The following is a 27957-nucleotide window of genomic DNA, read 5'->3' as shown; positions in this document are numbered from 1 at the left end:
GTGTAATGGTTAATGGTTGCTCCTTTCTGTATTCGCTTAAATGTTTAACATCTAATAATCTCTTTGTAATTGAAATCTGCCTTATGAACACATTCTCAATATATGGGAAAAACTAGGACTCCGACTGTGTGGGACCTGAAATTAAATTATTATTAATTATTTATATTTTTCATTATGATTTCTGTCATTCCTGTGTAATGGTTGCTCCTTTCTGTATTCGCTTAAATGTTTAACATCTAATAATCTCTTTGTAATTGAAATCTGCCTTATGAACACATTCTCAATATATGGGAAAAACTAGGACTCCGACTGTGTGAAGAGTTGGACCTGAAACGCTGTGAAGTCACGGAGCACAGACCCGCGTGCTGTGCCCTGTGTGAGGCGTGGACCTGCTCCCCTAGGCTCAGCACAGCTCTGTGAGACCTGAGAAGAAGCTTCAGCCACAGCTTCTTTGCCCGTTTGCTGATGTCTGTGTGGCTGTGATAAAGTACGGAGCAGGTTGACTCTTTTGTTTTACATTTTTAGTAGTGAAAAGGTGGGGGGAAAAGGATATATGATGAATTTAGAATATTGTATATGCTTAGGTCAAGTAGAGAAATAAAATCTTTCTAAAATATAGTTTGTCTGTTCAGTCTCTAATTGCAACTTTAAATTTCTTTTTGCTGTTTAAGGTTATTTTATAATGTATTGTTTCATTTTCCAGGAAACCTTTTTATATAAATATTTTAAAGTGTTACATTTACTGTTTTAATCCTGATATGATTATGTAAATTATTTATTTGTTGCGATTTAAGTAAGTTTTTATAACATTATATTTTGTTATTTTGACTGTGTAAAGTTAATTGCAATGTCTCTATTTTTAAAACTAGGAATATGTTAAAGTTTTACCAGATCAACTATTAATTAGATCATTCAAATCTTTTAAATGTGTACTCAAATTTCTGAATCTTTCAAAATTATAATATCCTATATCAATATTATATAAAATTATTATTTATTCTTCCTTTCTTATCTATATTTTTAGAATTCCTAGTTTTTAGATATTTCTATTTGTTTTTCTTGGCAATTAGAATTAGGATTTAGTAAACATGTACTGTTCCATATGCTGCTTGGGCTCATTATTCATCATAAATGTCTCAGGAATTTCATATAGTTATGGGCTCCTCTTCCACTCAATTTTATTAGATGTGGATTTCCTTTACTTTCAATTATACGTGTTTGCATGATTTAGACAAATTATGCTATCTTTTTTATGGCAAAGTAGTCTATTCAATCTATGAGTTTGTAGACAACTTTTTAAAATTTTTAATTTTTTGGCTCTAGCGAAACTTACATCGTGTTATTAAATAAGCATAATATAATCCGATGGCATTCAGAAAACTTTCTGCTGTATTTGCAATTGCTAAATTATTTTCTTTCTTTCTCATTGAGTTCATTGGTACTTTTTAGGTATACAGTACAGTTACATTCATCACTGGGATCTTGTACCTTTACATGACAGATCTTGATTCTCATTTTTTCCCCATACCCGTCATCGTGTTATTAAATAAGCATAATATAATCCGATGGCATTCAGAAAACTTTCTGCTGTATTTGCAATTGCTAAATTATTTTCTTTCTTTCTCATTGAGTTCATTGGTACTTTTTAGGTATACAGTACAGTTACATTCATCACTGGGATCTTGTACCTTTACATGACAGATCTTGATTCTCATTTTTTCCCCATACCCGTGCCCTCCCTTCACCCCCTCCTCCCTTCCCTATTTACAGACTTTTTTTCATTTTTCATATTTCTTCTTTTCCCTTATTTCCTTTCCCTACCCTTCCAGCTTCCCCCACACCTTTAGCCCCTTTCTTCCTATTTCACATTGTCAATTATATATACCATTTGGATCTTACTTACACTATTAGTTTTTCACACCAGAGAAACTATTTGATAGTTACACATGTGTGGCTTATTTTTTCACTTGAGTATGACCTTGATATGCATCCATTTTCCTATGAATGACTCTAATTTCTCATTCTTTATGGCTGAGTAGTATTCCATTTTATAGAAAAACCACATCTTCTTTATCCAGTCTCTAATTGATGGGAAATTGGGCTGTTTCCAAGTTTAAGCTATTACAAACTGTGCCGCTATAAACATAGGTGTGCATATATCACTGTCATACGATTCTTTTAATTCTTTTGGAAAGATACCCAACAGAGGAATAGCTGTGTCAAATGGAACCTCTAATCCTAGTTCTTTGAGGTCTCTCCATATTGATTTCCATAGTGGTTGCACCAGTCTGCACTCCCACCAACAATGAAGAAGGGTTCCTTTCTCCCCCATACCCGCCAACATTTGTTATTGGTTGATTTCCGGATAGCAGCCATTCTTTCTGGGGTGAGGTGGAATTTCAGTATTGTTTCCATCAGCATCTCTTGATCAACCAGCGATGCGGAACATTTTTTCATATATTAATTTGTCTGTTCATTTCAGTTGCGCACTTATGAATCGGGTCTTTATATTTAGGGGGCCTTATTGTTTTTTAGTTCTTTATATATTCTAGATAATAGCCCTTTTTGGAGCAGCTGGTAAAATTTTTTCGCACATTGTAGATTGTCTCTTAGCTCTGTTGGTGGTTTCTTTGGCAGTGCAGAGCTTTTTAATAAGATGAGATCCCAGTTGTTGGTTCTTTCTGCTAGATCCTGTGCTACTGAGGATTTGTTCATAAAGTCTTTTCCGATGCCATTGTTTTTGAGAGTTCTGTCTAACTTATCTTCCAGCAAATTTAGTGACTCTTTCTTAATATTTAGATGTTTAATCCACTTAGATTTTAGTTTGGTGCATGGTGAAAGACAAGGGTCTAGTGTTAATCTGTGGCAAGTTGAGATCCAGTTTTTCTAACACCATTTATTAAAGAGGCTGTCTTTCCTCCAGTGAGGATGGTTGGCTCCTTTGTCAAAGATGAGGTAGCTGAGTACGTCTGGAGTTTTTCCTCCCTATTTTACTTTATGTTCTTCTGAGCTTTCCTAACTATTTTCAATCCGTTACTTAGTTTTTCATTTCAGTTCTTTTCAAAGTGAGTGCGAGCCCTGCTGGACCCTCTCTGAGTCCACCCAAGGCACCCCGTACGCACCCTCTGGTGCTCTAAGGCCAAGCACTTCTCCTCATGCTTTTGCGCCTCCTCCTCCGCACCTGTGATCTCAGCAGCTCAAGCTGAGGGGGAGGCAGCTCAACCTCTTCCAGAGGGGAAGCAGAGGGGTTTGCTTTTAATGATGTCACATTTTCTGAGAGAGGCACATTCACGGAGTGAAAGTCAGCAGCTATGGCAAGCAGTTGTTCTAAGACCAAAACTAAACAGGTCTCACCCGCAGCTGATTGATGCAGATCATCTTGAGTAGCTCGCTGGCTTCGATTATTGGGCAGCAAAACAGAGAGCACAGGGCTGCAACTTGTCAAGGTCTCAGTTAAAGTCTCAAGGGAGATAACTTTTCCTTTTTGTTGAGCTGTCTGGATGTTAGTTTTGACATGCTCCCTAAGTTCCACAGTTAAAGTCCTTGATTAAAAAATGATTATAGTCTACTAACTTGTGCAGCATTTATTTCAACACTGCAGGCCACCTTAAGATGAAAGTGATTACCCTGTATTTTAGTCACAGCTGACTACCTTTACTACCTTCTGGCATCTGGAGCACCTACCTTTTTATTTCCAGGATTTTGTGCTTGTCCTTGACCTTGATGTGAAGTGCACCGACATTGGGGATTCTTTTCTTTCTTTTTCTTTTTACTCCAAAGAGCCTCACTGAGCAGGGAGTTGCTCGTGGTTTGACCTCCAACATTGGACTTCAATTGCTGGACTCCAGTACCCACCTCCCCAGTATGCCACACAGGCCTGAGTAAAAGTAGATACTAGGAGACGGAACTAAAAGAGAGAGAGAGCAGGGTGGCAGGAAGACCCATGTTGGTGCAACTGACAAAGGTGCTGCACAGTCCCAGCCACTGAATTTTATCGGCAATCAACTGGAGGAAAGGCAAAGAGTGGTTTGTATGGAAATTAATGTGAACACCGCTCAGAATGGACAAGACAAAGCATTCTCAGATTAGGAACAGAATAGACAAAATATATGATTGTGCCACTCTATCCAGCTGGATTATGAAATTATTAAACAAGAAAGTTTCTGTAACTGTTAAATAACATAACATGCTCAAAATATATTTCTTAAATTCTCAATAATGGTCCATTGTTATTTCTCTTATATTTCTGTGCCACTCTATCCAGCTGGATTATGAAATTATTAAACAAGAAAGTTTCTGTAAATGTTTAATAACATAATATGCTCAAAATATATTTCTTAAATTCTCAATAATGGTCCATTGTTATTTCTCTTATATTTTGCAAATTTAGAGTTTCAACATAAAATTCAAGATACTTGGAGAATTTATTCCTTCTAGTCAGGTGGAAATTAAAGAACTAGGTCTACATTTATATAGAAATTGATCCTTTACTATTCAATCAGGAAGAATTAAAGTCATTTCTATTTAAAGCTCTTAATCTTTTGAATAAATGATAATATTATCTTATATCAGTATAACTTTTGTTTTCTCATCTAATAGAAAAAAAAATACTGATAACTTATCTAAAGACCTCTTCTTACTCAAAGGAAATGTAAGCTCCTTATAGGGTAGAAAGCAGAATTGCGGTATACATGTATTAAAAATCATACATATAAATATATATAATTGGCATAAGAACAAAATTATAATTCAAAATGTCTTTCACTGAATTCATCTTCTTAAACTGCTCAGCTAATGTTTTCCTTATTTTACAATTATAGTTTTTGAAAGATTGAATTTATAACATAATTTTCTATCAAATATTACTTTAATCTTGTAAAAGAAATATTAATTTTTACACTCTAAAGATGATAGGTTAACTCATGATGCACAGTTCATGACGGACATAGAATTGCAGTTCTATCTTTATGATCTGCCCCAGATACAGAAGCTCTTGAAGTATTAGGAAATAAGGAGTTTTTTTTAGATACTCACTTTGACTCTTAATTTGACCGAATATGAAACCAGCTAATATAATTAGGGAAAATTCATCATTTCACCTGATATTTAAGACTTGCGGCACTAGCTCATTAAGTACATGAGCACATGTTTTCTACTTGACAGTGGACTGCATGACATGAGCACTCCTCTTGCCAGCTTGTCACTCTATTTGTATCTTTTAATGGGGAATTATATTCTGTCTGCACACACACGCACACATCTGTGTGTATACAGAAATACTTCCATAGGCAAAACCCCTGTTGTTTATGTTTACAGTGACGTTTGTTCTCCCCTAGTGACACGAGCTTCCGTTTACCATTGTCTTCAGGTCCGTCCTGGGAGATGTCAGCATGGAGAATTTCACTGAAGTGACCGTATTTGAGTTGAAGGGGTTCACGGACAGTCCTGAGCTGTGGATCATTTGCTTCTTCCTGTTTTTATTAATCTTTACTAAATTTATTGGTACATATCAGGAACACAGTACAGTTGCATTCATCATTGGTATCTTGTTGCTGTACACGACTTATCAGGTTCTTATTTTTGCCCATTCCCCAGCCCTCCCTCAGCCCCTCCACCCTTCCCTGTTTGCAAAAGCATAGTTTCTATATTTTTCCTTTTCACATATTTTTCTTTTCCCTTTTCACCTTTTCCCTGCCCTCCCACTTCCTCTTCTCTTTTACACTTTTCTTCCTATTACGTGATATTAATTATATATTTTAATCCTTATTTACACATTTACTTCTTCAAAACAGAGAAGCTATTTGGTATTTATGTGTATAAATTATTAACTTCACTTAAGAGTGTGGCCTTAATGTTCAACCACTTAGCTGTAAATGCCTTAGCTTCTCATTCTTTGTGGCTGAGTAGTATTCCATTTATAAAAACAACCACATCTTCTTTAACCAGTCTCCAGTTGATGGGCAATTGGGCTGTTTCCAAATTTTGGCTATTACAAACTGTGCTGCTGTAAACATGGGTGAGCATATATCACTGTGGTATGATTCTTTTAATTATTTTTGAAAGATACCTGGCAGAGGAATAGCTGGGTAAAATGGGACTTCTAATCCTAGATGTTTGAAGAATCTCCATATAGATCTCAATAGTGGTTGCACCGGTCTGCACTCCCACCAACAATGGAGAAGGGTTTCTATCTCCCCACAACCCTGCCAGCATTTGTTGTTGGTTGATTTCTTGAGAGCAGCCATTGTTTCTAGGGTGAGATAGAATCTCAGTGATGTTTTCATCAGCATCTCTTGAATGACCTGTGATGTTGAACATTTTTTCATATGATTGTTTGCTGCTTTTACATCTTTGTCTGAGAAATGTCTGTTCATTTCAGATGCCCATTTTTGAATTGGGTCTTTATATTTGGGGGGGTCTGATTTTTTTTGAGGTCTTTAAATATTCTAGATAGTAGACCTTTCTCTGAGAAATAGCTGGTAAAAAATTTTTCCGCACATTGTGGGTTTTCTCTTAGCTGCTTGTAATTTTTGTGGCAGTGCAGAAGCTTTTTAAAAAGATGAGATCCCAATTATTGATTCTTTGTGCTAGTTCCAGTATTACTGATGATTTGTTCTTAAAATCTTTTCATATGCTGATATCCTCAAGAGTTCTACCTAACTTATCTTCCAGCAAGTTTAGTGTTTCTGTTTTAATATTTATATCTTTAATCCACTTGGATTTTAGTTTAGTGCATTGTGAAAGATACAGATTTAATTAATTAATTTATTTATTTATTTATTTATTTATTTGTACCAGGGATCGAACTCTAGCCCTTGTGCTTGCAAGGCAGGCAGCAGAACCACCAAACTAACTCCCCGGCCACTTAATTTTAATTTTTGACAAGTTGAAATCCAGTTTTTCAACCATTTATTAAAAGGCTATCTTTCCTCCAGAGAGGGTGTTTGGCTCCTTTATCAAAGATGAGGTAATTGAGTATGTCAGGAGATGTTTCTGCATCTTCTAATCTATTCCACTTATCCTAAAGTCTGTTTCTTTGCCAGTACCATATTGTTTTTGTCACATTGCCTTTGTAGTATAGTTTCAAATTGGGAATTGGAAAACCCCTGTCATGTCTCTGTTACCTAGAATTGCTTCTGCTATTCTAGGTCTCTTCTAATTCCAAATGAATTTTTGAATTATTTTCTCTAGTTCTATGAAATATACTGTTGGAATTTCAATAGGGATTTCATGTTCACCCATGAAAGCGAGAGAGAGAGAGAGAGAAAATCCTGACCGACCACTATTGAATGTAAACATTTCTGCAAATGTATACAACTCTGTGTCACTTGAACAGTACATAAACAGGGCTGAGGTACAGTTTAGGGTATCATGGGAGGCCATGTTTATGCCCTTCTTCTGGGACTTGCAAGGGAAAAGGTGAAATCCTTTCCTCATTAGCTGCTTGCACTTTTGTCCTTGGGGTCTTGCCCAGCCCAGGGATCTTCCCTGGAAACGGCTCCCCGAGGACGAGGAAGGCAGCGCTGTTCTGAGGGCTCATATGGGAGGCGCCTGGGCCATCAGCCTGCTGGACGGAAGGCCTCCCTGCTCTGGTCATGGTCACAGTCGCTCCCTGGGATTCTTTCCAGACCAGACTTCCCGGTAATGCATCCATTTGATCAAGATGGGGAGAAAATTTCTAGAGTGATTTAATTTGCCTCATTAATGAGAAAGAATGGACAAAAACATCAAAGTGACATATCAAGGAAAGCAAATATCACAGAAAGTGGCAGCTTCTTATACTGTTATCTTATTTCTGAAAAAATTTGAAGTTTTTAAGTTTCTAGGTGGCTAATATTGTGAGCTTTTTTCACAGTAAGTATCATTCTTTAAAATGGAGAGTTTTGTATGAGATAAAATGAAATAGGGATTTTAACAGAATCAACAAATATATATATATATATATATATATAAATAAAACTTATACGATATATTAGTACAGTATTTGTAAATAGAGAATATAAAGATGATGGAACAATGCTGGGGATTTAGCTCAGCGGTTTGGTGGCCTCCCTCACAAGCGCAAGGACCTGAGTTCCATCCCTGGTACCAAAATAAATAAATAAATAAAAATAAAGATGATAGAACCAAAGTGTGTAAGTAATGAGCATATTTTGAAAGTCATTCTGTGGAAGAAATTTGACTTTGAATGATCAAGTTAGGAAAGCACACTGGAACTGGAGTTGCAGAAGTGTCCCTCTCCCCCTCCCAAAACTGGGAGAACATTTATTTTGATTGAATTTTTAATTTGATTATTTTATTGAAAGAAAGCACATACTCCTAGCCAGCCTCTCACTGCCCCTGGTCTCTGTCTCCCGGGCTCCGGTGCAAGGGCTTCTAAGTCCAGCTCAGGGCCATCTGCCTTCCACCCAGCTGTGAAGGAGACCCGACCTTGGCCTCATGCTGTAGGTCCACACCTGCATTTTCCTCTGGGAGGCAGATGGCCTTTGTGGACAGAGCCTTCCTTCCTGTCTGGTCACCTGAGTGGAGGAGGAAGCAGGTGTTCACGCTCTACCTGGAGGAGGACGTGGGAGCAGCAGCCCATCTCTTAGAGCATCTTAGTATCATCTTAGGAGTCACTTTAGCTGTTCAGTTTTGATGCACTGAGCAGTGCCATAGCATATGGTGTTTATAACCTTAATGTGCCCTTCATAAGTTCCTTACAAAGTGAAATATACTTGTAATTAATATCAAATGACATGGGGAACTAAATGAGCATAAATAACACACTAAATTTTTAATCATAGATTTTACATCCTTTCTTGTGTTTGCTGAGAAAATTTATATACATTGTCAGCACACTCTCCTGAGTCAAAGCTCTTTGGAGAATCCAGGGTTGAGAAATAATTGCTCTTATTTCTCAAGTTATGTTCTGTGCCCTTCTTTTGATCAGAAAATATGGGTTAATAGTAACTCTAGCATAAAATTCACACATGGAGTAAATGTGTTAATAGAGGGAAGTGTGTAGAATGGTATCAGGTGTATTCCAATTCAAAAGAATAGAAATGCTTTTTACATCGGAATCAAATGTTAGTTCATACCTATATCTATTGATATCACAATGGAATTTTTAATTCCTGGTTCAGTAGTTTCTGTCCAATTATACAAATGCTAAACTAAGCATAAATAAGCCTAATTATAAATAGGCCACCCAGACAAAACTTTTTTGCAGTCACTCAAGCTAAGTATCACCTTTGACCATTCAACAGAAGGACACCATGAGTAGAAGGAACTTTACCAGTGTGGCTGACTTCATCCTCACGGGGCTGACGGACTCCGAAGAGGCAAAGTTGATCCTCTCCGTGCTCTTCCTCCTGATTTACCTGATCACGGTGCTGGGGAACATGGGGATGATATTGATCATCCGTCTGGATCCCCAGCTGCACACGCCCATGTACTTTTTTCTCACTCACCTGTCATTTCTCGACCTCAGCTACTCAAATGTTTTTACCCCTAAAACTTTACACAACTTACTGAGTTCCAACAAGAGCATCTCCTTCCTGGGCTGCTTCACCCAGATGTTCTTCTTTATAGTATTTGGCACTGCTGAATGTTTGCTTCTCTCTTCCATGGCCTTTGATCGCTATGTAGCTATCTGCAGGCCCCTGCATTATCCAGTCATTATGTCCACAAGGCTGTGTTGTGCCCTGCTCACAGGCTGCTATGTTATGGGCTTTTTGGATGCCATTTTGGGTGCAGTTTCCCATAGCAGACTGCGCTTCTGCAACTCTAATATCATCCAGCACTTTTTCTGTGATGCATTCCCACTATTAGTCCTGTCCTGCAGTGACACATATGAGGCTGAAATCATTGATTACATTTGTGCTGGATCCAATTTAGTGCTGTCCCTCATCACCATATTGGGATCCTATCTGTCCATCCTCTCCACTATCCTGAAAATTAATTCCACTGCTGGGAAGAAGAAAGCCTTCTCCACCTGTGCCTCCCACCTCCTTGGAGTCACCATCTTCTACAGTACTATGATGTTTACTTACCTAAAACCAAAGACGTCCTACTCCTTGGGAAGGGACCAGGTGGCTTCTGTGTTTTACACGATTGTGATCCCCATGCTGAACCCTCTCATCTACAGTCTCAGGAACAAAGAGGTGAAGCAGGCTGGCCTGAGAGTCCTGCAGAAGAGATGGGGCCATGAGCAATTAAAATCACAGTGAAGTGAGCATTTACATTTCATTTCCTTTCATTTTTCTTAGGGAATTATTTTTTGTCTCTCTCTAAAAGCAATTGCATCTCTTTGTTCTGCTCAGGTTGCCCTTATATAAATCTGATCTCAGACAGTGCTGTGAGCATTATTTCAGAAATTCATACTGAAACTGAAAATCATCAAGTACATGTTAAATCCATTGACTAAATATATGTGATTTAATTGCAAATAATGTGCAAAAGCAGAAACCATGCTTGCCATTTTTAACACTATCATACAGTATTCATGCTTTCTCTAATTTTAGAGAATTTCATAATGAAAAATAACTGCAATTTTCATAGGCCATTGCATTTATAACATAGAGAATAAGGGCAATGATTTTAGTAACAGTTGTGTTCAAATCCAACATTCAAGCATTTGGATTCTAGATCTGGAAACTTTTTAGTGAATAACCCTCACTAATGTACCAACATTTTATTTCTAATTCCCCTCAACTAGACTACATGTATAATTCCATGATCATCTGATCAGGAGATGGATATAAAATATGTAGAGCAAGAAATGTAACTGTTGCCCATTATTATCAGAGGACTTGAGTTCCTAGCATATTTTAGAAAGCAGCTATGCTCACTGCTGTACTTCCAACACTAATATATTTCAATAGCCACACTGACCTCCAGCCACTGCTCACGCCCCTGGGCCTCTGGACTCTAGGCAGTGTGCACTGCTATCTGGATCAATACCTCAGAAGTGCAAGAGGTCATAAATGCCATTGTTCTGAGCTCCACAAGATAGAGCATAAGTGAACAACAGATAGAGAGCCTCTCTGAGGTTCCTTGATGAAAACTGAAGCACAATGGAAAAGTGAAGAAAATCTCTGCAATAAAGGCCCACCAGACCACCACTGTTGGTAAGTTGCAGGGGTCAACACTTCCCACTGGAATCTGGACTATTTTCAGGGGTAGGGCAGCTGGAAACTGGAGTAGTACTTTACAAATTTCAACCCAGCAGAAGGCCAGGAAGATCAACTTGGGCCTTGCAACCAGAAATCAGCCTGAATCTCAATGTACTGCTGCTGGCTTGCTGAGACTAATGGACTTAGATCTGCACACTGCTGCCCATGTTGTCTATTGTGACAGCAGAGACATGCCCTGAGGGAGGCACTTTTATTTACTTTTTTGAAGTTTTTTCTCATTTTAAATTTTAATATTTAATTTTTTTGTAAATTTCTGTCCCCCCCACCTTATCCTTCATCTCTCTCCCTTTCTGTTCCTGTCCCTATCCAATTCAGATCACATTTTTCTTTCTTTTTCTTTTCTTTCCCCTTTTTTCTTCTCTCAATTGTTATGTTTTATAGAAAAATGAATACAGTTTTTAGCTTCCCTATTGCTGTTATGTTGTTTTGTTCTCATCATTTTCTTTCATTCTGTCTTTCCCTCTTCTCCTCAACAGTTTCTGAAGGTTTGTGTGATCTGCCTGTTCACTTCTAACCTTTCTAGCCTCACTTCTAACCTTTCCCTATCCTTTTATATATTTATCCCTCCCTCCCCAAAAATTTCTAAGTCCTCATCCAAAAAGGTAAATTTGTTATATTGAAGAGATTACTCACTATAAACATATTTTGAGCTGGTCCTCAATTTTTATTTAATTCACAAGGTTAAAGGTGATAAATAGCTGCCATATATTGTCATTTTCTAAGCTGTGTTTGATGCTACTGTTTTTGCTGATTGTGTCACTTAGGCTAAGGTGTTGTGATTGATCTAACCAGTAGTCCTTCCTGATATATTGAAAATGAGATTGCCTAAGAGTCACTAGAGACTCAAAACCTAAAGATCAGCTATATATAGAAGACAGATCTGAGAAGCAATCATTCCATAAGGGTTCTAAAGGCAATCAACAAAGATATTCACAATAAACAATAGTGGAGTATCAAAAAGGAATTAAATCAAGAACAACACTTGCAACAAAAAGAGAGATGAGAAGACACCTAAGGAAATGTGCCAACCCAGATTTCCAGCTCACAAAGGAAAATTCTGGGTGAAACCAGGTGAAAAAATCTGATAATCCACCACCTGGACACCCTGAACTGATAGCTCAGAATGTAACAAAATGGATGAGGCTCTAGAAAAATTCAAAATAGAAATAATTTTCCAGATAACTACAGAGATGGTGAGCAGAATAAAATACAAGATAAGAGACAGATTAAAAAAATACATGTGCTCAGGACCATGACTGAAGCCATGAATGCCCAGCAGAGGAAAAAAATGGACTCCATGAAGCAGATTCAAACAGATTCAGATTTAAAACGCTATTGAAAATATTTACAGCTTAATGAGTCAATGTGAAGACAGAATATCAGATCTCAAAGACAAAATTGCACTTAATCACCATGTAAAGACATAACTCTTAAAAGTAGTAAGTGGCTCTCAGAAATTGATCTAGCAGCTCCTAGATGACACAAGATAGAATAACATAAGACATATAGGAGCCCACGAAAAGACAGGAGAAAATATAAATGACATAAAAAACTTTTCACAGAATTAATTACAGAAAAGTTCTCAAACAGGCAAAGGAATTTGACATACAGAGAAGTGAGGCATATAGCACTCTAAAAAGCTGTGATAAAAAATAAATCTACACCTAGATATAAAATGGTCAAGAACTTGGAACCCAGCTGAAGAGCAAAATACTGCAAGTAGTTAGTAGAAAGAAACAAATCACATACAAAAGACAGCCCATGAGAATCACAACAGACTTTTCAACACAATACCTCCAGTCAAGGAGAGCCTGGAGTGAGGTATTTCAAGCCCTAAAAGAAAACAATCTCCAACCTAGACTGATGCATCCTGCAAAACATCTTTTAAACTTGATGGGGAAATGAGATACTTCCATGACAAAGAATACCTGAGAAACTTCATTAATAGCAAACAAGCACTCCAAACAATTCTAAACAATATCCTAGAAAAGGACATTGAAAGTCACAACTCCAAGATGCCTAGCAGAGAAAAGCCATCAGGCAAGGTCAGAAATTAGAGAGAGGGGGGAGGAGTGAAAAATAAAAGAGCCAAAACCAGGAAAATAACATGACAAAGATGAGGCAATCCATATCAGTTATAAACATTCATGTTAATGGCCTCAATTCACCAATTTAAAGAAATAGACTGGCAGAATGGATTAAGAAGCAAAAATGAACAATATGCTGTATTCAAGAAGAACACCTAATTCAAAAAGCCATTCATAGACTGAACTCAAAAGTATGGAAAACAGTTCTCTGTGTTACAGAAACCCAGGAAAAAACAGGGGTAGCTATCTTATATGCAGACACAATAGATTTCAAACCAAAGCTACCTATAAGATACAATGAAGGTCACTACATTCTTACTAAGAGAATAATCCAAGAGGTAGATAGATAGATAGATAGATAGATAGATAGATAGATAGACAGACAGATAGACAGACAGATAGATAGATAAATAGATTATATATAAAGATTAGAGCAAATAATAGGAAGAAAAGGGCTAAAGGTGTAGGGGAAATGGGAAGGGTAGGAGAAAGGAAATAAGGGAAAAGAAAGAAGTATGACAAAATGAAAAAATGGAAATAAAGTGTTTTTAAATGGGGAGGGGAAGAGGGTGTGAAGGGAGGGCACGGACAAGGGGAAAAATGAGAACCAAGACCTGTCATGTAAAGGTACAAGATCCCAATAATGAATGTAATTGTACTGTATACCTTAAATGTACCAATAAACCCAATAAAAGAAAAAAAAGATTAGAGAAAATAGCAATGCAATGGAGACTAAGAGAATGATACAAAAATCAATGAAGCAAAGACTTGGTTCTTCGAAAGAATAAACAAACTTGACAAGCCCTTAGCCTACCACATCAAAAAAGAAAGAGAGAGAGAGAGAGAAAGAGAGAAAGAAAATGCACAAATCCATGCAGTTAGGAATGAAAATGGTGAAATTACAATTGACCAAATAGAAATCCAGACGTTCCCATTCTGTGGATGTGTGACACCATAATTTTTTGCTGTTACTTTGGAGACCACAGAATACTTTCTCTTGGCAGCAATGGCGTATGACCGCTACGTAGCCATCTACAAGCCCTTGCTGTACACCCTGAGCATGATGCCCAGGGTCTATGTGCCACTCATCATCACCTCCTATGTTGGGGGATTGTACACGCTGTTGTACATACAGGGGCCACTTTCAGCCTATCCTTCTGTGGGTCCAATGAAATTAGACACATCTTTTGTGATATCCCTCCTCTCCTCACTATTTCCTGTTCTGACTCATATCACTGAGCTCTATTCTTCCTCTTTGTAAGCTCCATGGAGGTAATCACCATCCTGATCATCCTCATCTCCTGTGGCGTCATTCTGTTGGCCATTTTGAGGATGTGTTCTGCCAACCGAAAGAGAAAAGTGTTCTTCTATGGCTCCCACCTAGCCAGAGTGTACATGTATCATGGGATGATCCTCTTGATGTACATTAGACCAAGTTCCAGCTACGTCTTGGAGTATGACATGGTGGTGTCCATATTTTACACCATTGTGATTCCCGTGCTGAATCCCACCATCTAACATTTAAGGAACTGATAGGGAAAACTTTTATAAATACCAAAAACCTATAAAGTGTTACAATGTAAAGTGGCTTCTGTGGTCTCCAACAGCAGCTTGTTTTGTTTAGCTCAAAACTAATAGTCACCAAAGGCACTAATTGCTAAATGAGGCATTTGGTCTTACCCTGAGATAACAGGGCACATCAAGGTCTTGAGCTCTGATGAGACTGGAGCCACATGATCATAAAAGTGTCTAAATGAAAGGATCCATTGCTAACATTTGCTCCCCTGACCCTGAACACTCCCTGAACACTGAATAGATAACTAAGGGAATCTTAAAAGTAAACTCCCCAACTGCAAAGAACTGTTACATCTGGGTTGAAAAGATTAACTATTCTGTGACCATGATATGAACTGTGAGCATGAAATGTAACCACTCCAATGAAGTCAAAGCTGTGAGGCCCTATAAAAGGAGGAGTTGTAATCCAGTGCATCATTGATCCAGGCACAGTTTATGTGTGATCGACCCTTATCGATGAGTAAATTTGTTATTTTATTTCCATTCTGCTGCCTCTCTGTGTGTCACTTACTAATTCCTTCCATAACAGAAAAAAGATGTGAAAAGGGCAATGAAAAAGTTTTCAGGAAATTTTGTGTAAAGGTAAAATGACTCTATAACACCAAGCATTAAATTTTAATCATCTGTGTATCTCATTTATCACAGTTCTGTCGAGGTGTTAGTTCATTAGTTCCTTTTTACTCTGTTGTACAAGATTTTAAATAAATTAAATTAATTAGTACCTGTTTGCAGTACATGGTGCTAAGGAGTACATACATGTACTTAACACATTTTTCTTTATTCTTTTTGTTCCCTTTTCCCTCCCCACCTAGCTTAACTTTATATTCATATTTAGATTTAGTATAGAGGCAAAATAAAATATGACGTTTAGTGTTTCTAGAACATGTTAATTCATTGTTTTTGTATGTGTGTGTTTTAATTTTGGTACCAGGGAGGCAGACCCCATTGACCCAGCATGACAGAAGAGCCCAGCTATGTGGGCACCAATACAGCAGTGTTTGTGCCCCCCTCCCCTGGCAAAAAAGAGAAAGAAGGCCTCTCTGAGGCTCCTAGATGAAAATTTAAGCCCACTGGAAAAGGAAAGAAAATCTGCAGTAAAGGCCCAGCACACCACCATAGTTGGTGAGTCAGAGGGACCAGCATTTCACATAAGAACCTGGCCTAACTTCAGGGGAAAGACAGCTGGAACCTGTAGTAGGACCTTGCACAGTTCAACCCAGCAGGAGGACAGAGATCTCAACTTGGGCCTCGCAGCCAAAAATCAGCCTGAACCTCAGGGGACAGCAGCTGGCTTGCTGAGACTAATTAGCTTAGACCTGCATACTCCTGCCCACTGTTTACAGACTGATTACAGCCTCTAGCCTCCCTATTGCTGTTAATTTGTTCTGTTCTTGGGAATATTTTATTCTGTCTTCTCCTCTTCTCCTCAACAGCTTCCTAGAGGTTGTGTGATCTTCCTGTGTCATCTGATCTCACTTCTAATGTTTCTCTATCCTATTTATCCCTCCCTCCCCAACTCCTTCTGAACCCCCATCCTAAAGAGTAAAGTTTCTATATTGAAGAGTTTATTCACTATAAACATATTTTGGGCTGGTCCTCAATTTTTATTTCATTCATGTGGTTAAAGGTGTTAGATTAATAACTACCCCAATTTGTCATTTTCTAAGCTGTGTTTGATGCTATTGGGTTACTGACTGTATCACTTGGGTGAACATGTTTTGATTGATCTAATCAGTTATCCTCCTTGGTATAATGCAAATGAGTTTGCCTCAGAGACATTAGAGACTCAAAACCTGACAACCAGCTATATCTAGAAGATTGAAGCATTAACCCAGGAATTAAACCAAGGACATTACCAATGACAAAAATAGAAATGAAAAGGCATTTAAACAAGACACAAGACACAAAAACAGATTTCCATCCCACCAAAGGTAAACACTGAGGGAAATGCGTTGGAAAACTCTAACAGTCAACTATCTGGCTACCCTGAACTGATAGCACAGGAAGTAAAAAAACAGATAAATGAGGCTCTAGAAAAGTTCCCAACAGAAATAATTTCCCAGATAACCACAGAGATGGTGAAAATAATTAAAGACATGATTGGAGACTATAGAACAGAAACAGATTTTAAAAAATAGATGAGCTCAGGACCATGATAGAAGCCATGAATTTCCAACATAGGAAAGAAATGGAAACCTGAAACTGAATCAAACTGATATCCAAGAGACTAAAAACTCTATTGAAAGTATTTGCAGCAGAATGAGCAAATGTGAAGATAGAATTTCAGATGTAAGAGATAGGATTGTGGTCAGTGAAAAGAGAAACCTCTTAAAAACAATATGGGACCATGGGAAATCAATCCAACAACTCTTAGATGATGCAAAGAAGAATAATATGAGACTGATAGGAATCCATGAAGTAGCAGGAGAAAGTACAAATGATATTTTTAAAAAGGGTTCACAAAATTAATGACAGAAAACTTCCTAAACAGAGGGGAAGAATTTGACATACAGATAATTGAGGTATATAGGACTCCAACTAGCCATGATCAAACAAAATTTACACCTAGACATATAATAATCAAGATCCTGGAAACCCAACAGAAGAACAAAATACTACAAGCAGTAAGAGAAAAGAAACAAATCCCATAGAAAGGAAAGCCCATCAGAATCACAGAAGACTTTTCAACACAAACTTTCAAGTTAAGGAGAGCCTGGAGTGAGGTACTTCAAGTCCAAAAAGAAAACAACCTCCAACATAGACTGATGTATCCTGCAAAACTCTTTTAAAGTTGATGGGGAAATAAGATACTTCCATGATAAAGAACACCTGAGAAATTTCATGAACACCAAACCAGCACTCCAAACACTTCTAAAGAATATCCTAGAAAAAGAAAATAAAAATCACAACTCCATAGGGGCCAACAGAGCAAATATAAGAGACAAGGCAAGAAATTACAGGGAGAGTGGGAAAAATAAAAAATAAAAGAACCAACAACAGGAAAATAAAATGACAATGAAAAGTCAATACATAACAGCAATTTTTTACCCGTGTTTTAACTTGGGACTTTGTGCTTGCATGGCAGGTGGTGGAACCACTGAATTATGCCCTGCCTTCATTGTTTTAAATAGGTTAGGCGCACATAGTCATAGATTTTCCTATTCTTACTATTGAGCATTTTAAAATAAAGATCATAGTCCGGGCTGGGGATTTAGCTCAGTGGTTCTGCCACCTGCCTCACAAGCACAAGGACCCCAGTTCAATCCCCAGTATCAAAATTTAAAAAATAAAGATCACAGTCAACACTGTACATTACGTTTATACTTGTAAAATATCTTTTTATATTGAATACATGCACACACACATGAATCTAACACACATACATATGTGTATGTTGATACTGATTTTGTTACTAAGAGGGCTACCACAGAAGCATAACATACTGTGTATCTTCTCTTTATTTATTTCTTTGTTTCTTTCTATTTTTTAATTAATCAGTTTTCTTGGTACATTTAAGGTATACAATGTAATGACACTCATCATTGGAAAATTGCACCTTTACATAATCCATCTTTGTTCTTCTTTTTCCCCATGTCCCTACCCTCCCTTCAACCTCTCCTCTCCTCCCCATCTACAAACACTTTCTTTCCATTTTTTATTTTTCTAATGTTAATTCCATTCACATATTTCTTTTCCCCCACCTCTCTCATTTCCAATTTCCCTTTGTTCCTATGCTTCCTATTTCACATTATTTATTATACCTTTTAATCCTTATTTAGACTTTCAATTTCTCACACCAGAGAAACTATTCGGTATTTACACATATGTGTAATATTTATTTCACTTAAGATTATAGTCTCAATGTGCATCCATTTAGCTATAAATATCTCCAGTTTCTCACTCTTTATGGCTGAGTAGTATTATATTTTATAAAACTACCACATTTTCTTTATCCAGTCTCCTGTTGATGGGCAACTGGGCTGATTCCAAGTTTTAGCTATTATGAATTGTACTGCTATGAACATGGGTGAGCATATATCACTGTGGGATGATTCTTTTAATTCTTTGGGGAAGACACACTGCAAGGGGAGAGCTGGGTAAAATGGGACCACCAATCCTAGTTCTTTGAGGTATCTCCATACTGCTTTCCACAGTGGTTGTTAACCAGTCTGAACTCCTGCCAGCAGTAGAGCAGGGTTCCTCTTGCCCCACAGCCCTGCCAACATCAGTTATTGGTTGATTTCATGATAGCAGCCATTCTTTGTGGGGTGAGATGGAATCTCAGCCTTGTTTTCATTTCCATCTCTCAAATGACCAGTGATGTTGAACATTTTTTCAAATGTTTATTTGTTATTTCTACTTATTTCTCTGAGAAATGTCTATTCATTTCAGAGGCCCATTTTTGGATTGGGTCTTTATATTTGGGAGGTCTGATTTTTTTAAAGTTCTTTATATATTCTCGATAGTAGACCTTTGTCTGAGGAAGATCTGCTGAAAAGTTCTTCCCACATTGTGGGTTGTCTCTTCACACTGTTGGGGTTTTGTTGTGCAGAAACCTTTTAATAAGAAGACATCCCACTTGTTGATTGTGCAAGTTCATGAGCAAATAAGAAACTGAGGTTTTGTTCATGAAATTTTTTCCTACACAAATTTCTTCAAGAGTTCTCTCTTACCTCTCTTCCAGCCTGTTTAGTGTTTCTGTTACAATACTTAGGTCTTTAATCCATTTTTATTTTAGTTTAGTGCATGGTGAGAGATATGAGTCTAGTTTTAATATTTGGCAAGTTGAAACCCAGTTTTTTCAGCACCATTTATTAAAAAGGCTTTGCTCCAGGGAGGGTTTTGGGCTTCTTTGTCAAAGATGAGGTGGCTGAGTGTGTCTGGAGCTGTTTCTGCATCTTCTAATCCATTCCACTGATCCTCAGGTCTGTTTCTTTGCCAGTACCATGCTGTTTTATCACAGTAGCTTTGTTTCAAGTTGGGGATTGTCATATCCCCTATCTTGTCTTTATTGCTTAGAATTGCTTTTGCTATTCTAGGTCTCTTCTTGTTCCAAATGAATTTTTGGATTGTTTCCTCAGGGTCTGGGAAGTATGCTGCTCGGATTTGAATTGGGATTGCACCAAAGCTGTATAGCTTTTTTGGAAGTATGGCCATTTCACTGCGTTAATTCTTCCTACCCAGGAACAAGGGATGTCTTTCCATTTTTTTGATATCTTCTTCAATCTCTTTTTTCAGAGTGTTGTGATTTTCTTCTATTACATTTTATTTTTTATCTGGTTGATCTTTTTGATTTGTGACCCCGGGGTATCAAGGTTATCCACTACTATTGTATTAGTGCTTATATGATTTTTCACGTGTTAGTATTTGTTTTAATTAGTTGGGCGTGCCTGGGTTAGGTGCATATATATTTGTGATTGTCATCTCTTCCTCTTTGATTGTTCCCTTTACAAGGATGTAGTATCCTTCTTTGTCTCTCTTATCAGTGTTGGTTTGAAATCCACTTGATCTTCAAAAAGGATAGCTACTCCTACTTTTTTTTCAGGTTCTTGTCACATGGAGTATTGTTTTCCATGCTTTAACTTTCAGTCTATTAATTTCTTTTTTAATTAAGTGTATTTCTTGTATGCAGCATATTATTGGATCTTGTTTCTTGACCCATTCTGCCAGTCTCTTTCTTTTGATTGGTGAATTGAGACCATTAACACTGATGGCTATAACTGATATGTATTGACGTATACTTGTCATGACTTTTTCTTTTTGTTGGATTCTCCCCCTTTGCATTTAATTTTTTGTTGTGACTGATGGATTCATTCTGCTGGGCTGCCTGAGATTGTGATCCTCATTGTCTTTTCCCAGGATACTGTTTAAAATTACTTGGAGTGCTGGTTTTAGTATTCATGAAGTTCCTAAAGTGCTCTTTGCCATGAAAGCATCTCATTTCTCCATCAGTTTTTAAAGATAGTTTTGTAGGGTACATCAATGTAGATTGGAGGCTGTTTTCCTTTTGGGATTGAAGTATTTCACTTCATGCTCTTCTTGCCATTTGGGTTTGTGTTGAGAAGCCTGCTGTGATTCTGATGCGCTTTCCTTTGCATGTGATTTTTTTCTTTTCTTTAACTACCTGTAGAATTTTGTTCTTCTGTTGGGTTTTTGGAATCTTAACTATTATATGTCTATGTGTAGTTTTTTGTTTGTTTGTTTGTTTTTTTACCACTGCTAGTTGGAGTCCTGTAAGCCTCACTTATGTGGATGTCAGTTTCTTTTCCCCTATTTGGAAGTTTTCTACTATTATTTCTGTGAATATTTTTTTTAATGTCATCTTCACTCATTCCTGTTTCTTCATTGACTCCAATCAATGTTATGTTATGTTATTCTTCTCTGAATCTTCTAGCAGTTGCTGGATTAATTTCTCATGGTCCCTTACTCCTTTTAAGAGATTTTTCTTTTCCTGGTCACTAATTGGAACCTATCACCTATATCTGAAATTCTGTCCTTACATTGGCTCATTCTGCTGTGTAAACTTTTAATGGAGTTTTTCACCTCTAGGAAATCTTTTGCATCTGTTTTATGGATACCAACTATTTCCTACGTTGGGATTCCATCATCCTCAGCTCCTCTATTTTTTTAACCTTTGTCCACTCTAGATTTATTAGTCATATCTTGCACTATGGGCACAATCTCTGCTATTAGCTGAGCAATTATTTCGGATTTCATTTTTTCCAGGTCCTCTTTCATTGCCAGTTCAGGGAACCCAGGTGGTTGAGTATCAGATTGTTCCATCTTGTTGCCATTTGGGGTTGCCTTAGGTGATCTGGAAGTCTGGTTTTGGGACTTGTTTTCATGTCTTCTCATTTCAACAGATGCAGCCTTCTCTGCCTTTGTTGAGAGAACTTTTTGCTCAGCCAGTGGTCTTCAATTCTCATCAAGTCACAGAGCAGCCTTTACTCTGCTGCTCCACAGTACACCGATTCCTGGGTTGAGATCGTGGCCTTCTATATGCCTGAGCTCACCCATTGTCTGGGCAGGCTTCATCACACTTGAGATGATATCTATGTGTGCCTCTTGCTGGGGCCCTAACCCTAACCCTAGGTGAGGGGAGGAGACATCCACACCTCCATATTCATTGCAGCTCTCTTCAAAAAGTGATGAGCTGGAAGAAACCTAAGTGTCCATTAAATAGTGATGGGGCACAATGAAAATGTGATACCTATATACAATGGAATATGATTATCAGAAAAAAGACTTAATCCTATCGCTTATGACAACATAAAAGGAAATGAACAAACTTACGTTATTTGAGACAAACCAGGTACCTAATGCCAGGTACCACATTTTATCAGTCCTATGTAGAATACAAAACTTGGTCTCATGAAGTGAGAATGAAATTGTGATTACCAGATTCCAGGGCAACAGCCAGAGGGAGAGATGAAGAAATGTTGGTCAGTACAAGTGATGCTACAGTTAAATAGGAAAATTGATTTCTGTTGTCCTATCACATAGTAAGGTGATCACAGAAAGGAGTAATGAACTGAAAATTTTAAAAACAGAGAAGGAATTGTGAATGTTTCATCAAGAAGAAATGATTCTTGTTTGAGGAGATAAAATGCTTAATCAAATTTATATAATGTGCGTATGTGTCAAAATATCCGATGGTACAACATTCCATAGAATGGTAATTTTTAGGTACATAAAATTAAATAAAAGAAATGAATTAAAATTTTAAATAAATTTAATTAATGTCATTTAAGTAAATAAAACTGTATTAAAAGGGTGTGGTACTTGCATAAAAATTATATTTTGTGCAATGGAACCCAAATGATAGCAAGAAGCAATGCCATATATACATGGTCAGCTGATCAACACACACACAGAAAGAAGATTCAAAGGATGTTGGCAAAACTGTAAACAAGTGAGAGAATGACATGAGAATCCCCAACTATATCATATTGAAAATCAACTCAGAAAGGATTAAAAAATTAAACATAAGTCCTGATTGTAAAGCCCTAGAATAAATCTTAGGGAAAATTACTGGGACTTTGGGATTTCAATGATTTCTTGGATGTGGAATCAAAGTCAGGCAAATAAACAAAATTAGAGAAGCGAGAGGCCGTCTCAAATGAAATGCTACTGCACAGCAAGACAAAAATGCAGCAGTGTGAAAAGGCAAAGTACAAAACAGAAGACAATATTTGTTAACCTTAGATCCACTATGGGATTAATAAATAAAATATATAAGAAGCCTTTAAAATTGAATAGCAAAATAAACCTAGTTTATAAATAGATAAAGGACATGAATTTACCTTTCAAAGAAAAAGCAGTCAATAGAATTATAAAAAACATATTCAGTGTCCCTGATCATCAGGGAACTGTAAATCTAATATATTTTAAATACCTATAATATACTGAAAATGCGTACTAATAAAAAATTTTGCTTACAACTTCAAAAATTTTAAACAGAGTCTACAGTTTACCACTCAATAAATGACAGCAAATTGGGCCTTATTCCAGGACATTTACACTTCCAATTATAAAGGAAATCATTAAATTGGTATTTTGGACCAGCAGATAAATGAGGCATATTCCCTTAGGAACATCGTGGGCTTCATCAACAGTGAAATACGTGGATAAAAAAACAACCTCATTTAGACATCTTTACAGTGTATCCAGTCCTGCATTTGCTATACATGGGGTAAGAGAAAACTTCACATGATTTAAATTATATTTTTCAGACAGAACCTAAAGTCTCAATGTTGTCTATTCCACTTTTAGGAACTATTTTTCTACTGAAAACCAAGTACTGTACTAAATGTCTCTTGCCTTTTGCAAATGCGAAATCTAACTTATGTAGAGTTCTGCCTAAGAGCTTAAGCAGACACTCATTGGAAAGAAAGATAATAAAATATTCAATTTTTAGTTGTATAAATAAATAAGATTGTGCTTTAGGAAGTGTATGGTTTAATTTGATGGCTGATGAACATAGTAAAAAGTAAGGAGAAGTCATGAAAGCTATCGATGCAGAATAATGAAATATATGACATATTCAGTTATGTGGGTCTTGTATCTTGATATTATAAAGAAAACTGTCAATAATCACTTAAAATTTATATCAGTAATGTTGTCTACTTAATGTACTATTTCCTTTATATTTCTTAAGGTTAAATTATTTAAAAATCTCAAAACACATCAAGACTCATGGTTTGCTTTAATTCCTTGAGAAAACTATGAAGTCATAGTATATCAAAAGAGGGAAAATGGCAAAAGTGCAATATGCTATAATGAAAACTGAAACCTCAGTCTGGACCCTGGAATTATTATTATCATTATTGATTATTTTATAACACAGTTTCACTAGATATTCCACTCTGGCCTTGAACCCATGGAGATTCTTTTGCCTTGGCCTCCTGTGTGCTGAGATTACAGGCATGTGCCACCAAGCGCAGTTCAATTCTGAAATTATTAACCAAGAGACTTTCTGTAAATATGAAATACTACACACAAAATCCATTCTGGTAACAAATTCTCAATGAGTGGCTGTAGTTATTTCTCATCTTTTGCAAAGCTTAGGGTTTTGGAAATTTTGCAAATTTAGGGTTTCATCATAAAATTCAGGTGCAAATTAAAGGAGTATATCTACATTTACTGAAGAAATTGATCATGTATTATTCAGTCATCAAGAAGCAAAGTCATTTCTACTCTAAACTCTCAAACCTTTGAATATGTGATATTGATTTTATTATAAAAGAACTTTTATGTTTTCAGCTAATACATAAAAACTGCTCTGATAATTTAGCTAAAATCTCTTATTACTCAAAGGAAAGGTAAGCCCCTTATAGTGTAGAAAGCATCATTGTGGTAAATAGTAGGCAAATTTTAAGAAAACCACATATACATATGTATGGCAGAGAAAAAAACTCATAGTTCAAAATGCATTTCATAGAGTTAGTCATCTGAAAATAGTAAAGTCAACAAATTTAGCTTTACAATTATAACTTGAGATAGATTCAATTTATAACATAATTTTCTATCAGATGTAAGGGTAATGTTATGAAATAAGTAACAATATTTTAGAGTATAAAGACGACAGGTTAAATCATGCTGCACAACTGGTGACAGACAGAGTGGAGATTCTAGCTCGGTATTCTACCAATGATACAACAGCTCTGGAAGTAAGGAAGTTTTTGATCACTCACTTTGCATTAATGTGACTTGATACGAAACCGGCTCACATAACTGAGGGGAAATGGATGAGTTCACCTGCTATTGCGATCTGTGGCACTAGTTTACCAGGCCCGTGAGCGCATTTGTTCTGTACTTGGCCGTGCAGTGAAGGACAAGAGCACTCTTCTCACCACCTTGTCACTCTACTTCCATCTCTCGCTGGAAATTATATTCTGTCTGCACACACACACACACACACACACTCACACATACAGGTGTATACAGAAACGCTTAGACACAGACCTGCTCATGGTTACAGTGAGGGTTGTTCTCCCCTAGTGACACGAGCTTCCGTTTACGATTGTCTTCAGGTCTGTCCTGGGAGATGTCAGCATGGAGAATTTCACTGAAGTGACCGTATTTGAGTTGAAGGGATTTACGGACAATCCTGAGCTGCAGATTGTTTGCTTCTTCCTGTTTCTAGCAGTTTACCTTTTTACTCTCATCGGAAATTTAGGGCTGATTGTGCTGGTCATTGAGGATTCCCGGCTACACAATCCAATGTACTATTTTCTTAGTGCATTGTCATCTGTGGATGCAGGCTTTTCCTCCACTATTACTCCAAATATGTTGGTCGATTTCATGTCAAAGAAGAAAGCCATTTCATTCCTTGGGTGTGCAGCACAGATGTTTCTTGCTGTAATGTTCGGGACCACAGAATGTTTCATCTTGGCAGCAATGGCCTATGACCGCTATGTAGCCATCTACAACCCCCTGCTGTACACGGTGAGCATGAGGCCCAGGGTCTATGTGCCACTCATAGCCGCGTCCTACCTCGGGGGGCTTCTGCATGCCACCATACACACGGGGGCCACTTTCAGCCTGTCCTTCTGTGGACCTAATGTCATCCAACACATCTTCTGTGATGTCCCCGCTGTGCTTGCGATTTCCTGCTCTGACACTCACAGAAACCAGCTTCTACTATTTTACATTGCTGGCTCCATTGAGATATTCACTGTACTGATCGTCCTGGGATCCTACGGTTTCATTCTGTCAGCTATTCTCAGGACACACTCTGCAGAAGGGAAACGGAAGGCCTTTTCTGCATGTGGCTCTCACCTCACTGCAGTGTCCATTTGCCACGGAACTCTTATTTTCATGTACGTGAGACCGAGTTCCAGCTACGCCTTGGAGAAGGACATGGTGGTGTCCATGTGTTACACCATTGTGATTCCCATGCTGAACCCCATCATCTACAGCTTGAGGAACAAGGATGTCAAGGAAGCAATGCAAAAAGTGTTTGGGAAAAATAGTTCATGAATACAGTACATTCTCTGCCCCCGGAATCCCAGACCATTTTCCCTAGAGTCCTTAGTACTTCCTTCCAGTTTGAAGCCGTTTCCTTCATTCTCTGCTCTATACAGCAGCAATTCCTAGCAGACTGCGGTCTTCAGATTCCTGGGGATCACCACTGGGCTTATCGGCAAGGTGAAGCTCTTCCACGTTTAGTATACATCCACCCAGAGGACGGGCCTAAACCCATCCGCTAAGCTGATATTTCCCTAGAGTCCTTAGTACTTCCTTCCAGTTTGAAGCCGTTTCCTTCATTCTCTGCTCTATACAGCAGCAATTCCTAGCAGACTGCGGTCTTCAGATTCCTGGGGATCACCACTGGGCTTATCGGCAAGGTGAAGCTCTTCCACGTTTAGTATACATCCACCCAGAGGACGGGCCTAAACCCATCCGCTAAGCTGATAGCTGGGACATTGGCATTTATCAGGACCATGCTTACACCTGACCGCAGCAACAAAGCCACAATTCATTTAATGGAACAGAACTCAGTGCTGGCTTTGTCTCTGCAGACCTGAGTCCTCACCCTGGTTAGGAGCCTTCCCACGCCTTGCCCTCTGCTCAGGGATCCTCTCTGTTTCCTCTCCACCCCTACCCTGCCAGGACGCCTCTGTGCCCTGCTCTGGGAGGAGGGGGTGGGAAATGGCCCCTGCTGGCTGAGATCAGTCTGCTCCGTCTCCTCCTTGTCCTGCACCCCTGCCTCCCGCAGAGATGAAGCCCTGGCATTTTCCCTTCCCCCTTCATCTTTACTCTTTCCATTTCAATTAGTGTTTTGTGAACTCATCTGTGATTCCCTTTATCCATTCATCATTACGGGGTAACACCCTCAGGACATGGAGCACAACCGCAGGAAGTGTTTAAAACGTGATCGGTACATTTCAATACCACTGCAACAGGTCCCAGACACAGAGCCTCTCCCGGCCAAACGTCTGCCTACCGAGCACCATCAAATTATTGTACTGTGTGGCAGGAATTCCTTCTTTCAGCTGCTAAAACTCAGTTATGCTTCTTGTATCTGTGATCTGCATTCAGTCTCCAGTACACACCGGGACCGACCTGGTGTCCATGAGCTCACACAGGTCTGTGTGTGGATGTTACCAAGCATGGAAGAGTTGCTTCAACAGATTTAAATTAGCAATTATAAGGGATTTTTATGCATATTCAAGTTTTCATCAGAGGAATAAATCATAGAGGTAGTAAACAACAAGCCACAGACTAGATAATATTTTACACACTTCTAATAAGTTTCTATATTCAGCAAAATAAGATGATGACATATAGCTAAGGCAATTAACACAGGAGAGTTTAGACTACTACCAAACAATATAATAAATTTGAGGATAAGACATTCATAATAAATTAGAAAAATTGCATACATTTCTGAAACCTTACAGAATATATTGTTGATGAATACATGAATTAACAAATAAGTAATTAGACATGGTAGATAGTATTGATATCAGGTAAATGATTTAAATGGAGAGGACAAGGGTTTATGGAAATGGAAAAGGTTATATAAAAAGTTTCAATAACATTAATATGAATTTTGTGCTATAATAAATAAGAAAGACTGAGGAATGTATATATATATATATATAATCAATAAT

At 37.7% G+C, this 27957-nt stretch overlaps 2 protein-coding genes and 1 pseudogene across 2 annotated transcripts; all 3 read left to right on the top strand.

The window, feature by feature from the left end:
* Positions 1–9257: 9257 nt before the first annotated feature.
* On the top strand, positions 9258–10211 carry LOC104868411 (olfactory receptor 8H1). Its single transcript, XM_010633169.1, has one exon. It carries the CDS (start codon positions 9258–9260, stop codon positions 10209–10211), a length of 954 nt encoding a protein of 317 aa, XP_010631471.1.
* Positions 10212–11064: 853 nt separating this feature from the next.
* Positions 11065–26320, top strand: LOC104868327 (olfactory receptor 1086). Its single transcript, XM_010633074.1, has 2 exons — positions 11065–11111; positions 25372–26320. Exon 2 carries the CDS (start codon positions 25394–25396, stop codon positions 26318–26320), a length of 927 nt encoding a protein of 308 aa, XP_010631376.1. The 5' UTR covers positions 11065–11111; positions 25372–25393.
* On the top strand, positions 13193–14782 carry LOC104868410 (annotated as a pseudogene).
* Positions 26321–27957: the final 1637 nt, after the last annotated feature.

This window comes from Fukomys damarensis, unplaced genomic scaffold (genome assembly GCF_012274545.1).
Source record: "Fukomys damarensis isolate Sample0158 unplaced genomic scaffold, DMR_v1.0_HiC HiC_scaffold_27, whole genome shotgun sequence".
Lineage (NCBI taxonomy): Eukaryota > Metazoa > Chordata > Mammalia > Rodentia > Bathyergidae > Fukomys > Fukomys damarensis.
This window is presented reverse-complemented; position numbering and strand designations above follow the sequence as displayed.

What these genes read in the sequence shown, in the direction of transcription:
- LOC104868411 (XM_010633169.1), top strand. Translation starts at nt 9,258, where the DNA reads ATGAGTAGAAGGAACTTTACCAGTGTGGCTGACTTCATCCTCACGGGG.
- LOC104868327 (XM_010633074.1), top strand. Translation starts at nt 25,394, where the DNA reads ATGGAGAATTTCACTGAAGTGACCGTATTTGAGTTGAAGGGATTTACG.